Below are 12,427 nucleotides of genomic sequence, written 5' to 3'. Positions count from 1 at the left end.
GGGGAGGGGCAATGAGAGAGGGAGAGAGAGAATCCCAAGCAGGATCCAGTTCAGTGAGGAGCCCATGGCAGGACTCGATCTCTTGACTGTGAGATCACCACCCGAGCCCATATCAAGAGTTGGGATGCTCAGCTGACTGAGCCACCCAGGTACCCCTAAACGTGAAGTTGTTAACAAAAAAAATTATGAGACATGCAAAGGAAAACTAGATAAAATAATAGACAAAGACTTTTATTTTTATTTTATTTTATTTTTTTTTTATTTTTTTAACGTTTATTTATCTTTGAGACAGAGAGAGACAGAGCATGAACAGGGGAGGGGCAGAGAGAGAGGGAAACACAGAATCTGAAACAGGCTCCAGGCTCTGAGCTGTCAGCACAGAGCCCGACGCGGGGCTCGAACCCACGGAGTGTGAGATCATGACCTGAGCCAAAGTTGGACGCTCAACCAACCAAGCCACCCAGGCGCCCCGACAAAGACTTTTAAATAAGCAGTTTCATTTATTTCTTTTTTATTTTTAAGTATAATTTATTGTTAAATTGACTTCCATACAGCACCTAGTGCTCATCCCAACAAGTGCCCTCCTCAATGCCCATCACCCACTTTCCCCTCTCCCCCACCCCCCATCAACCCTTAGTTTTTTTCTCATAAGAGTTTCTTATGGTTTGCCTCCCTCCCTCTCTGTTTGTAACTTTTTTCCCTCTTCCCTTTCCCCATGGTTTTCTGTTAATTAAATAAGCAGTTTTAAATTGTTCAAAAAACTAAAGGAAACCATGGCTATAGAACTAAAAGAAAGTATGACGATGATATCTCACCAAATTAAAAATACCTATAAAGAGATTTAAATTGTTTAAAAAAATTAAATAGAAATTCTGGAGTTAAAAAGTATACACCGACGGGGCTGAACATCAGATTTGAACTGGCAGAAGAAAGAGGAAATGTGAAGATAGGTCAATTCAGATTATCCAGACTAAGGAACAGAAGGAAAAAAGAAGAAAAGTGAAAGAGCTTCAGAGCCCCATGAAACACCATGAAGGTTGGACTGAGAGTCTCAGAAGGAGAAGAGAGAAATGGGGAGGGGCAGAATATTTGAAGAAATAATGGCTGAAAACTCCCCAAATTTGATGAAAAATATTCTACGTATTTTAGAGCTTGATGAACTCTGAGTACATAATGAAATAATCAAAGAGATCATACCTAGACACACCATAATCAAACTGTTGAAAAACACAAAAAGAAAAAAATCTTGAAAGCACCAAAGGAGAAGCAACTGAACACATACAAGGAATCTTCAATGAGATTAACAGCTGACTTCTCATCAGAAACCTTGGATTCCAGAAGGCAGTAGCATGATGCAAAGTGCTGAAAGAAAAGGACTATCAGTCAAGAATTCTATGTCCACCAAAAATATTCTCTAAAATGGAGAAATTGAGACATTCCCGATAAACAAACTAACAGACTTCATTTCCAGCATATATGCCTTACAAGAAATATTAAAGGAAGTCTTTCAGACTGAAATAAAAAGACTACATAGAAATTCAAATCTACTTGAGGAAGATTATGAATAAAGAGTACTGGTGAAGTAAGTGGAGAGGTAAATATAGAAGTCAATATAAACATTTTTTTGTTTGTAACAAACTTTTTTCAGAAAATACAGGAGAGAGCATTTTTCAACTCATTGTGTGGGACCATTATGATTACCCTGATACACAATCAGGCAAAGACATTACAAGAAAGAAAATAACAGACTAGTATTTCTTAATACAGATGTGAATTCCCCAACAAAATATTATCGACCTAAATCTAACAACATACGAAAAGGATTATACACCATGGTCAAATGAGATTTGTTCCAGACATGCAAGGTTGGTTCAACATATGAAAATCAATCAGTGTGATAGAGTATAGTAATAGAATAAAGAACAAACCACATGATCATTTCAGTAGATTTAGAAAGAGCAATTGACAAGATCTGACACTTTTTCATGATAAAAAATATTCAGCAAACTAGCAATAAAAGAGAACTCCTCAATCTGGTAAGGCATCTATAAAATGCCCACAGCTCACATAATACTTAATGACAAAGGATTAAAAGCTTCCCCCATAAGATCAGGAACAAGACAAGAATGTACATTCTCACCACTAATTCACTGGAGATTCTAGCAAGGGCAATTAGGCAAGAAAAACAATCTGGAAAGGAAGATGTGAAACTATTCGTATTTGCAGGTGACATGATTTTGTATATAAAAATTTTTAAAGAATTCATGTAAAGACTACTAGAGCAAATAAACAAATTCAGCAAGATTGAAGGATTAAAAAGCAGTCAACAAAAATCAGTTGTAATTCTATATGCTAGCAATGGACAGTTCAAAAATGCAAGTAAGAAAATAATTCCATTTACAGTAGTATCACAAGAAGAAAATACATAGGAATGAATTTAACAAAAGAAGTGCAAAACTTATACTCTGAAAACTGAAAAACATCGTTGAAAGAAAGTAAGGAAGACCTACATCATTGGCCATTTCAGGTTCATGAATATGAAGACTCAATATTGTTAAAATGGCAATACTCCCCAGATTGATTTACACAGTCAGTGCAATTCCTATGAAAATCTCTGTTGCTTTTTATGCATAAGTTGATAAACTGATCCTAAAATTCATATGGGAAATGCAAGGGATGCAAAATAGCCAAGACAGTCTTGAAGAACAAATTTGGAGGACTCCCTACTTTTGATTTTCAAAACTTATTATGAAGCTTCAGTAATCAACTGAATGTAATGGTACTGGCATTAAAGAGAAGACATACAGATCAAAAAGAGTTAAGAGGTAAACTCTATGTTCATGGGCAATTGATTTTCAACAAGGGTGTCAAGATAATTCAATAAGGAAAGAAGGTGTTTTTCAGCAAGTGGTGTTGGGACAACTGGATATCCACATACACCATATGCAAAAATTAACTCAAAATAGATGGAGACTGAAATGTTAAGAGATAAAACTATACAACTCTTAAAAAGGTGTAGGTGTGAGTCTTCATGACCTTTGTTTCTTCTATATGATATTGAATACACAAGCAAATACATTATCAAAACTGACAGCATTTGTGCTTTGAAGGATGTTATCAAGAAAATGGGGGGAAAATGTGCAAGTCTTTTATCTGATAAGGATATATCCAGAATATATAAAGAATGTTTCCAACTCAACAATGAAAAGACAATCCAATTTTTAAAATGAGAAAGTAAAACGTAGAGTTACCATATGATCCAAAAATTCCCTTGCAAGGTGTATGCCCAGGAGAGGTAGAAAACATATTCATACTAAAACTTGTATACAAATGTTCATAGTAGCATTATTCATGTTGGCCAAATAGTGGAAGTAGCCCGTTACCCATCAACTGATGAGTAGATAAACAAAATATGGTAGATCCATATAATAGAATATTATTCAGCCATAAAAAGGAATACAGTATAGATATATGGTACAGTGTGGGTAAATATTGAAAAGATGCTTTGTGAAAGAAGCCAGACACAAGAGGTTGCACATTGTATGATCCCATTTATATTAATTGTCCAGAACAGACAAATCCATGGAGTCAAAAATAGATTGAATGGTGGCCAGGGGCTTGTGGAAGACAGGTGGGCAGTGACTCCTAACGGGTATGGGGTTTCTTTTTGGTATGATGGAAATTTTCTGCACTTAGATAGTAGTGATGTTTGCACACATTTGTGAACATACTAAAAACCCTGAATTGTACACTTTAGATCGGTACACTGTATGGTAATTTGAACTATATCTCCATGAAAAAAATATTTCCTAAATTCTTTACTTTTGTTTTGTCTGCTGCTAGAAATGTAAAGGCTTGTTTCCTTTCTCTCTCATCTCCTACATCAATCTGTCAGCAATTCCTCTTGTTTATAGACCCAAAATGTATTTAGTTTTCTTCCTTTTATATCCGCCACCCCAGTGGTCCTAGACACCGCGGTTCCTCATCTGTATTGCTGCACCAGCTACCACCTCGATTCTTCTGCTTCCAGTCTTGCTTTACCTCCACCCCCACCTCCCACCAGTTTATTCTCCAAAAATGGCCAGAAAGAGTTTCTTAAAAAATTAAATGTATCATGGTATTCTGCTCAAAACCCTCCAGTAAACTCCAGAATCCACCCCCCACCCCCACCAAGTCACTTAAAATGCCAATGTGATATACCTGCCCGTCTACCTTCATCTTGTACCAAGCTCTCCATCTTTTCTGATATCAGGTTGCCCTTTCTCTGCTGAAACCAGCCGAGGTCTTTTCTTGCCCTGGGGCTTTTTCACATTCTGGGCCTCGCCCTGGGACCTCTTTCGCTACTGGCTGGTTCCAGTCTTCAATGTCATCCCCCCAAATAGAACTTCTGTGGCCATTCTAATTCTAACTGAAAAAACAACCTTTTGACCCATTATCTCTATCTCAGTACTTTTTATTTCCTTAGTAGCACTTATTGCAATTGGTGATTTTTTTTATTTTTTTATTTTTTTTATTGCTTGTTTACTCTTTTCTTTTTAAATTTGTTTCCCTCACTAGACTTTAAGTCTGGGGCCATATTCATGTGGGTCATCATTGTTTCCCTGGTGTCTCGTGCACCACAGGTCACATCGTTAAGTGTTCAATATATATTGCTAAATGGCTGAATGGAAGAATTAGATCTTTCTGTAGGAATCCCTGGAGACTTAACATTTCCTACTCAGTAATTCAGCATTTTAAGGTAAGATATTCCTTCTTCCACAAAATATATTTCTGAAAATTAAATAAGATCAGCCCCCAAGTTATCCCCTGAGAGAAACTTCATTATTGACGTTATGTCTCTGAAAGAAACTCTGCCTTCACCTCTTACCCTAAATTTGGTTTTGTTCTCCACGTAGAACGATAGCTGTCTTGGTACTTCAGGTGGGATTCGTCCTTTTCAGCTTCAAAACTGGAAGCAGAAAGTTAATCGGACAAAAAAAGCGGAGTTTATACGCACAGCAGAAAAACTAAAAAATCAGTAAGTATAAGAATGTTATCTTCAGTTAACATAACAAGCCATTTTATTGTGGACAGTCTAAAGTTAATTCTACTCCACCCAATCCCGTCCCACATTAAATTACAAAATTCGAGGCACCAGCTTTTTCAAAGATGAACAAGAAAAAGGCAGGAGGTATGAAGTACACAAATTGTTACAGACTGTTTAATATAAAGTTTAAGTAGAGCTATTTCAATTTCATCTACTATTTTGAATATGTGTATTTCAAGGGAAACAAAACATTTATTTCTTTAGATTGCACATATCGGGGGCACCTGGGTGGCTCAGTCGGTTAAGCATCTGACTTCTGCTCAGGTCATGATCTCGCAGTTCATGAGTTCGAGCCCTGTGTCAGGCTCTGTGCTGACAGCTTGGAGCCTGGAGCCTGCTTCAGATTCTGTGTCTCCACCTCTCTCTACCCCTTGCCTGCTCACACTCTCTCTCTCTCTCTCTCAAAAATAAACATTAACAAAAATTTTAGATTGCATACATCAATGCATTTTCATTTACCAATGTAAGCACTTGTTAAATAACTTGTAGGGAATCAATAATTTTAATGAAGAGTCTATACCCTGGAGTTACTTTTCTGGAAATGGCCTTTTAATTGGTCTCCCTCCCTCAGTCTCCCCTTTCAGATCCGTCCTGCACATCATGAGTAGGGTCCTTGACAAGTTGCCATTTATTTTAATTTTTAGTGTATGTGTAGTATTTCTTTAAATGGCCAGTGACATATATTGAATGGTCAACATTGTCAGCAGCTCCATGATATGATAAATATTGCGAAGAATGATCAAAAGAATTAGAACTCATAATGCCCGGCCCTACCCTGCAGTTGAGAGCTTTATATAAACCCTGCTTTGAATTTGTATAGTATCTATTTGGTAAGGAATCAGGAGATATAGAGCCTGTTGTACAGAATGGTCTTTGGACCAAAATTAGTGGCAGTTCTCTGTTTAGAAATTCTGCCAACAAAAAAGTATACTGTTTGAATTTTGAAACGTTATACCATATGTAGCTTTGGAAGTTTGAATTCACCCTGAGTTTATGTAGTACTTCTATTTTTAATACTCAGAATTTGAGAAAATACAATTTCATTTTATTTTTTATTTTATTTCTAAAATGCATGACTTTATTTTATTTTATTTTTTTACTTTATTTTGAGAAGGGGGTGGGGATCCCAAGCAGGCTCCAAGCTGACAGTGCAGAGCCCGATGCGGGTTCGATCTCACGAACCATAAGATCATGACCTGAGCTGAAACCAAGAGTTGGATGCTTAACCGACTGAACCACCCAGGTACCCCTAAAATGCATGGATTTAGATACAACCGGACTCTAGGATAGGAGTCTGGCTTATGTTTCCCTCTAGATACAGGATAAACCATCAAGTGGTTAAGGGCCCTATCTGTAGCAAACCAGTGTAGATAAATGCCAGTGTAGATACCTCGTTTATGAGTATGTGTTGGTTTTACAGCTCCACTTCGGCTTTCTTCATTTTGTTGTAAGGTTTTGGAAAAAGTCACGGAAAGGGTATTAGGAAAATCCATTGGTAGAGTGTCTGTCTCTAGCCAACAATTTTCACTGAATACAAAAAAACCAAAGACAGTTTATCATAATACAAATCTGTTCTGTTTTTGGCACAGGTAATGCATTCACATGGTTCACAAATGAACGTATATCAAAGGGTACACAGTGGAAAGTCTCTGTTTCACCCTGGACCCCAGCCACCTACTTCTTCCTTCAGACAGCCGCTAGTTTTAGTTTCTTGTGTATCCTTCCACAGAAGTTTTATATGCTAGAAGGAAATAAAAATACATATTCAGATGTTTCCTTTTTTATGTAAATGGTAGCATGATGCACACACTAGTCTGCATCTTGTTTTGCTTTTTTTTTTTTAAGACTGCATCTAAGATACCTAGGAATTGTTGATTTTTATCAGACATGATAATGGTGTTATAGTTAAGTCTAATATTCATAATCTCCCGAGAGACACACTGAAGTATGCTGGGGTGAGATTACATAATGTAGTGGATTTACTTCAGAAGGCTTAAGTAAAAAAAAAGAGAGTGGAGCGGGGAGGGAGAGAGAGAGAGATTACAAGGAAAAAGAGCCAGGTGAACCAAGAAAGGTAACATCGTCCAATCAGAGTGATGTGAGGGAATGCGAAGGGAGACATTCCAGCCTCTCTACTTTGGGACATGTCTAACATTTGGCTGTAAAAACCTTTGATGGAAGAAGAGTGGATCTTGGAGTTCTTTCCCTATCAGCATACAGAACACAGTACTGCTTCGTGGTATTCCTGGGCACAAGGTCCGCCCCCCCCCCCCCACCATAATTGATTTAACTTGCCCCATAGCAGTGGACATTTAGGTTATATTCAGTCTTCCTTCATCATAACCATTCACCGTAGCTGCATGGGTCCACGCTGTTTTGCATATGAGTGAATGTATCTTTAGGAAAAACTCCTAGAGGTAGAAATGCTGAGTCAAAGCCACATGGGTTTGCAGATGTAATAAATACTGCTAAATTGCCCTCCATAGCAATTTGCAATTCCACCAATAATGTGTGAGAGGACCTATTTCCCCACAGTTTTAGCAACAGAGTATATTACTTACACCCATGATTTTTTGCCAATCTGATAAGTGTACGCTGTTACCGTGTTATAGTTTAAGTTTGTGTTTCTCCTACTGTGAGTGAGGTTGAGCATCTTTTCATGTGTCTAGCTATTTGTCTCCATTAGTATATTTTGAATGTCTTTGTAGGTGAATATTTCTAATCCAGGAAGGCAAAACATAACTTGCTATCATAGCGTATCCTGTGTCCATGCAGACATTTCTAGATGATGGTATAATTTCCCCCACCTGCAACCAGAGCCGAGGTGGGCTTCTCAGCACAAGACTCCAGTAACCATCGTCAGTCCTTTAGAGTTCATGTGTAGACCGAGATCCATCTGACATCTCTCTTCTACCTGTTACTTCCTCTCCCATACCCACATACTACGGTGTGATCTTCTTAGCCATGGGGGCAGCTGGGTAGGGCCCAGGGCAGTCTCATCTGTTTACCCCACTGCACCTTATAAATATTTAACTTTTTTTTAATGGATGGCAAAATGGAGAATCTTGGGAAGCTCTCTCTTAAATAGTTGCCCCTCACATTGTATGAAATTAAGTCAATGGCTGGAGACCTTCCACCATTCATTCGATACAGGATTACTGAAGAAGAGCTTGTGTTAATTTCTGGGAGAAAGAAAACAGGTGTTGAGAAAATAAATGTCTGTCTAACCAGAAAATCTTCTTGCTAGTATTTGTTTTGTCTCACTCCGGGGTTCAAACTAATACTAGAATTGCTTACTTACTGGTAGATGGGCTAAATCCAAGGACCAAAGATGACACAGAAGAACCTTTGAAGTCAATGTAGACAATATCCCTAAATATACTAAAATTCCTATCTATGTAGATGGTTTGCCTCCTGAAATTTTATTTTTATTAATTATATTAATGTCTTCCATTTCCATGTTATATTTCTACTGCCTGCCCTCGTGTAATATAATCACAGCCCTATTTAGGTAGTAGAGAGCTGTCATGATTCACATTTTAGTGATAAGGAGGTTCACCTCAGGTGAGGTTAAAGGTATTGATTCAGTTTACAAAAGCTAACTGTATCTCCCTATTGAAAGCAGCCATCAGCAATGGTGGTCATTTTCAGGTTACAGTGAGATTGAGTTGGAATCAAGAGCCAAATAGCTATTATATTTTTATTTATTTATTTATTTAATTTATTTATTTACTTATTTTTTAAAATGTTTATTCATTTTTAAGAGAGCGAGTGGGGGAGGGAAAGAGAGAGAAAGAGGGACACAGAATCTGAGGCAGGCTCCAGGCTCAGATCTGTCAGCACAGAGCCCAACATTTGGCTCGAGCTCACGAACCGTGAGATCATGACCTGAGCCACAGTGGGACGCTCAACCGACTGAGCCACCCAGGTGCCCTGCTACTGCGTTTTTATACTTGATCTTAGCCAAAAGGCCGAAAAGCGATGCCCTGCTATTGTATCTTTAAAACAAGTCCATGACTGCCTTTTCTTAAACTCACATTTTATAATTTAAATAACAATTCAGATTACTTATGATTATGATTGAACTTGACTCTTTTCTAACTACTATTTTGACTCCTTAGCCTTATTAATTCTAGTAATCATATTTTGACTCTGTAGACGAATTAATCTGTGAGTACTGATTATAATGAGTGTCTTCATATTTTAAACAATTTAAAAGATATTTCAATCATATTTATGCCATTTGTTTCTTTTCTTAAAGAGTTATTAACATAGAAAAAGATAAACGCAGTCATTTCTACAACCAAAAATGTGACTTCAGAAGCGAGCAGAATATGCTGGAAGAATTGGAAAATAAACTGATCAACAGCAGGAAAACAGAAAGTAAGTTAAGCTCATGATGAACTACAACCTGTTGAGTAACATCAAGCTGTAGTTGTTTTACTTTGCCTTTGTGCATTGACTGTGTTACATTCTCTATGAAAGTACTTTCTAGTTGGTAATGTCTGTCTTTTAGGGATGTGTATTTATTTTCTCAGGTCACTATTTGGTCATTCGAACTAGATTGTTTTCTGTGTGCGTTTCTTTCTATGTAATAGGAAAAAGAGGGTTTTGGTTTTGGGTGGCCAAACCAGTTAAACGCCATTAAAATATCTTAAATGAAGGGAAATGGTTTTCCTCGGCTCTGATCTTTGCTCATCGCTCCGATACTGTCAACTGAGAAGTAAACAGCAGCAGCTGCAGAAGCTGTTCGTAGCAGCGGTGTGCAGTGGGCAAGTTACACAGCTGCTTAAACCTGAGTTTACTTGTCTGTGGCAGAAAACCTACCATTTCGGCCTCAGGGAGCTGCCTGTGCGTCCAATAAGACAATATATGAGAAAGTGCACAGTAAATATATTCTGCTGTTTGTTATGAATATTAATCATTGTTAACTGTGTACTAAGTATCCCCCTTAAAAAAGGATTTTACAGGGGCGCCTGGGTGCTTCAGTTGGTTAAGTGTCCGACTTCGGCTCAGGTCATGATCTCATGGTTTGTGAGTTTGAGCCCCACGTCGGGCTCTGTGCTGACAGCTCAGAGCCTAGAGCCTGCTTCGCATTCTGTGTTTCCCTCCTTCTCTGCCCCTCCCCTGCTCTCACTCTGTCTCTGTCTCTCCCAAAAATAAATAAAACATTAAAAAAAAAAGGAATTCTACAAAAATATCTTTTGTTGTAGACTTTATATATTGCAAAATCCTTATGTTGTAATAAAAAAAATGCTTAGCATTGCATAAAGGAAAAAATGGTTATCAACTAAGCTTTATAAAATATTAACACTTATATGAAGAGTAGACTGCTTATGGTATTCCTTTACAGTCAATTAAAAGAAATTATTAATAAATTTTTTCTTGCAGAATATAAGATTGCAGTGTTGTAAAAAGTCATCTTCTATCAGGTAGTAGCAAAAATCATTCTTCCTCCTCTGTCAGAATGACGGCAGGACCTAAGATAATTACCAAATGTTCAGTTCTCCTCTTTGATTCATGGAGAAATCTAAGCATCCTTAATTTAATATTTCTTACTTTCTCTCTCAGTTCTTTTATAGACTGAGAGACTGATATTTTTGTGTCTTTTTTTTTCAATTTTTTTTAATGGTTATTTATTTTTGAGAGAGACAGAGACAGAATGCGAGTGGGTTAGGGGCAGAGAGAGAGGGAGACACAGAATCTGGAGCAGGCTCCAGGCTCTGAGCTGTCAGCACAGAGCCTGATGCGGGGGCTCAAACTCACGAACTGGGAGATCATGACTTGAGCTGAAATCGGACGCTCAACTGACTGAGCCACCCAGGCGCCCCTGATATTTCTGTCTCTTAATCATACCATTACTAGAGTGTGTCCATACTGTGTGTTTCCTTTTTTTTTTTTTTTTGGGGTAGGTTTCACACGTGGAGCCCAATGTGGGGCTTGAACTCACAGCCCTGAGATTAAGATCTGACCTGATATCAAGAGTCAGACGCTTAACTGACTAAGCCACCCAGGCACCCCTATGTACATTCCGATTTTTAAGGCAACTTTATTTGTATCTTTTCATTTCCCATTGTTATACCATTTTTCCCTTCTTTAGTTGCACTTTGGGCTTATCTAAGAGAGGAAGGAATGCATTACTTCAGTATAAGCATGTAGAAGTTTCTTCTTCCAATATTACAACTTAGAAGTAGTAAATACCTTTTCCTTGCCTGAAATATCACACTACAATTTTGGCCTGCATTTATGTACTATTGTAATTAATGGTTTGCCCATACATAATGTCAATTCCATAGTGAATAATTAAAAGATCATTTGCCCTGTGGCAGTGTCATTGTAGTTGATCCGACTATGGCAAAAACAAAACAACGGAACGCTTTCCTAGTACCTACACTTTGATGGAAAAGTTACCCGACCTAGAGCTGCAACCGTGAATGAATGAGACCCTATTAAATACACTGGATAAGTTTCTGATTTTATGGAACTCTTAGATTTTAGTAAAAAGTAGAAGAAACCAAAGTCACATATACACATGGTTTGTTTTGAATGTTAGCACTGGCTCTGGGCCTATGGGTAAACTTTTAAAAAACTAATTGGGGGGCACCTGGATGGCTCAGTTGGTTAAGCAGCCACTTTCAGCTCAGGTCATGTCTCACGGTTTGTGAGTTCAAGCCCCGCGTTGGGCTCTGTGCTGACTGAGTAGAGCCTGCTTGTGATTCTCTCTCTGCCTCTCTCTCTGCCCCTCCCCAACTTGTGCTTTCTCTCAAAATAAATAAAGTATAAGTAAATAAATACATAAAACCTAATTGGTTCTGAGGACTTTTGGACAGAGCTGTTTGATGGTTCATGCTCATTTGTGGGAAAGTTGCAAGAAAGTAAAGGGGAAGCACATAAAATACCCAAAGATGATAGACAATAAATAATAATATTAATTATATGAACATATGTCTGTGAATATATATTAGCCTAATAATTTAAATAAACATTAAAGTAAGGTTATTACTTCAGAGCGAAAATACAAAAGATGAATCCAGTCTTTCTGCTGCTGCTACAGAACATCTAAAAATGTCTGTGAGACCTTCATCTGCTTTCCAGGCTTTTTTTGTGGGCCTAGTGAGTGACTCCAGGCTAGTCCCGTGGTTGAGGTGGGCAAACGGTAGCGTAAATACCACTCCATGGCTGTTGGGCACCTCCTCAAGGTCATGGCTGGTGTTACATCACATGTATTATCAGCCCCTGTCTTGGAGGATGTGATTAGATAAAATTAATTCCCATTAGGAAGTTTGTCAGTGTTCGTAGAATTAATACTGGTTAGGCAGTTTTAATATGCCAACGATAGAG

General features: G+C 37.9%; 1 protein-coding gene across 1 annotated transcript in view; it reads left to right on the top strand.

Moving 5' to 3' along the window:
* The window catches only part of CCDC112 (coiled-coil domain containing 112), a 31,023-nt gene that overhangs the window by 6,185 nt on the left and 12,411 nt on the right, over positions 1-12,427 (top strand). The window contains exons 2-3 of the mRNA XM_042933344.1: positions 4,896-5,017; positions 9,348-9,469. Of these exons, the coding sequence (XP_042789278.1) occupies positions 4,896-5,017; positions 9,348-9,469 (244 nt within the window). The remainder of the gene's footprint in view (positions 1-4,895; positions 5,018-9,347; positions 9,470-12,427) is intronic.

Source organism: Panthera leo, chromosome A1 (assembly GCF_018350215.1).
Source record: "Panthera leo isolate Ple1 chromosome A1, P.leo_Ple1_pat1.1, whole genome shotgun sequence".
Classification (NCBI taxonomy): domain Eukaryota; kingdom Metazoa; phylum Chordata; class Mammalia; order Carnivora; family Felidae; genus Panthera; species Panthera leo.
Note: the sequence above shows the minus strand (reverse complement) of the source record. Positions and strands in the feature narration are given on the sequence as shown.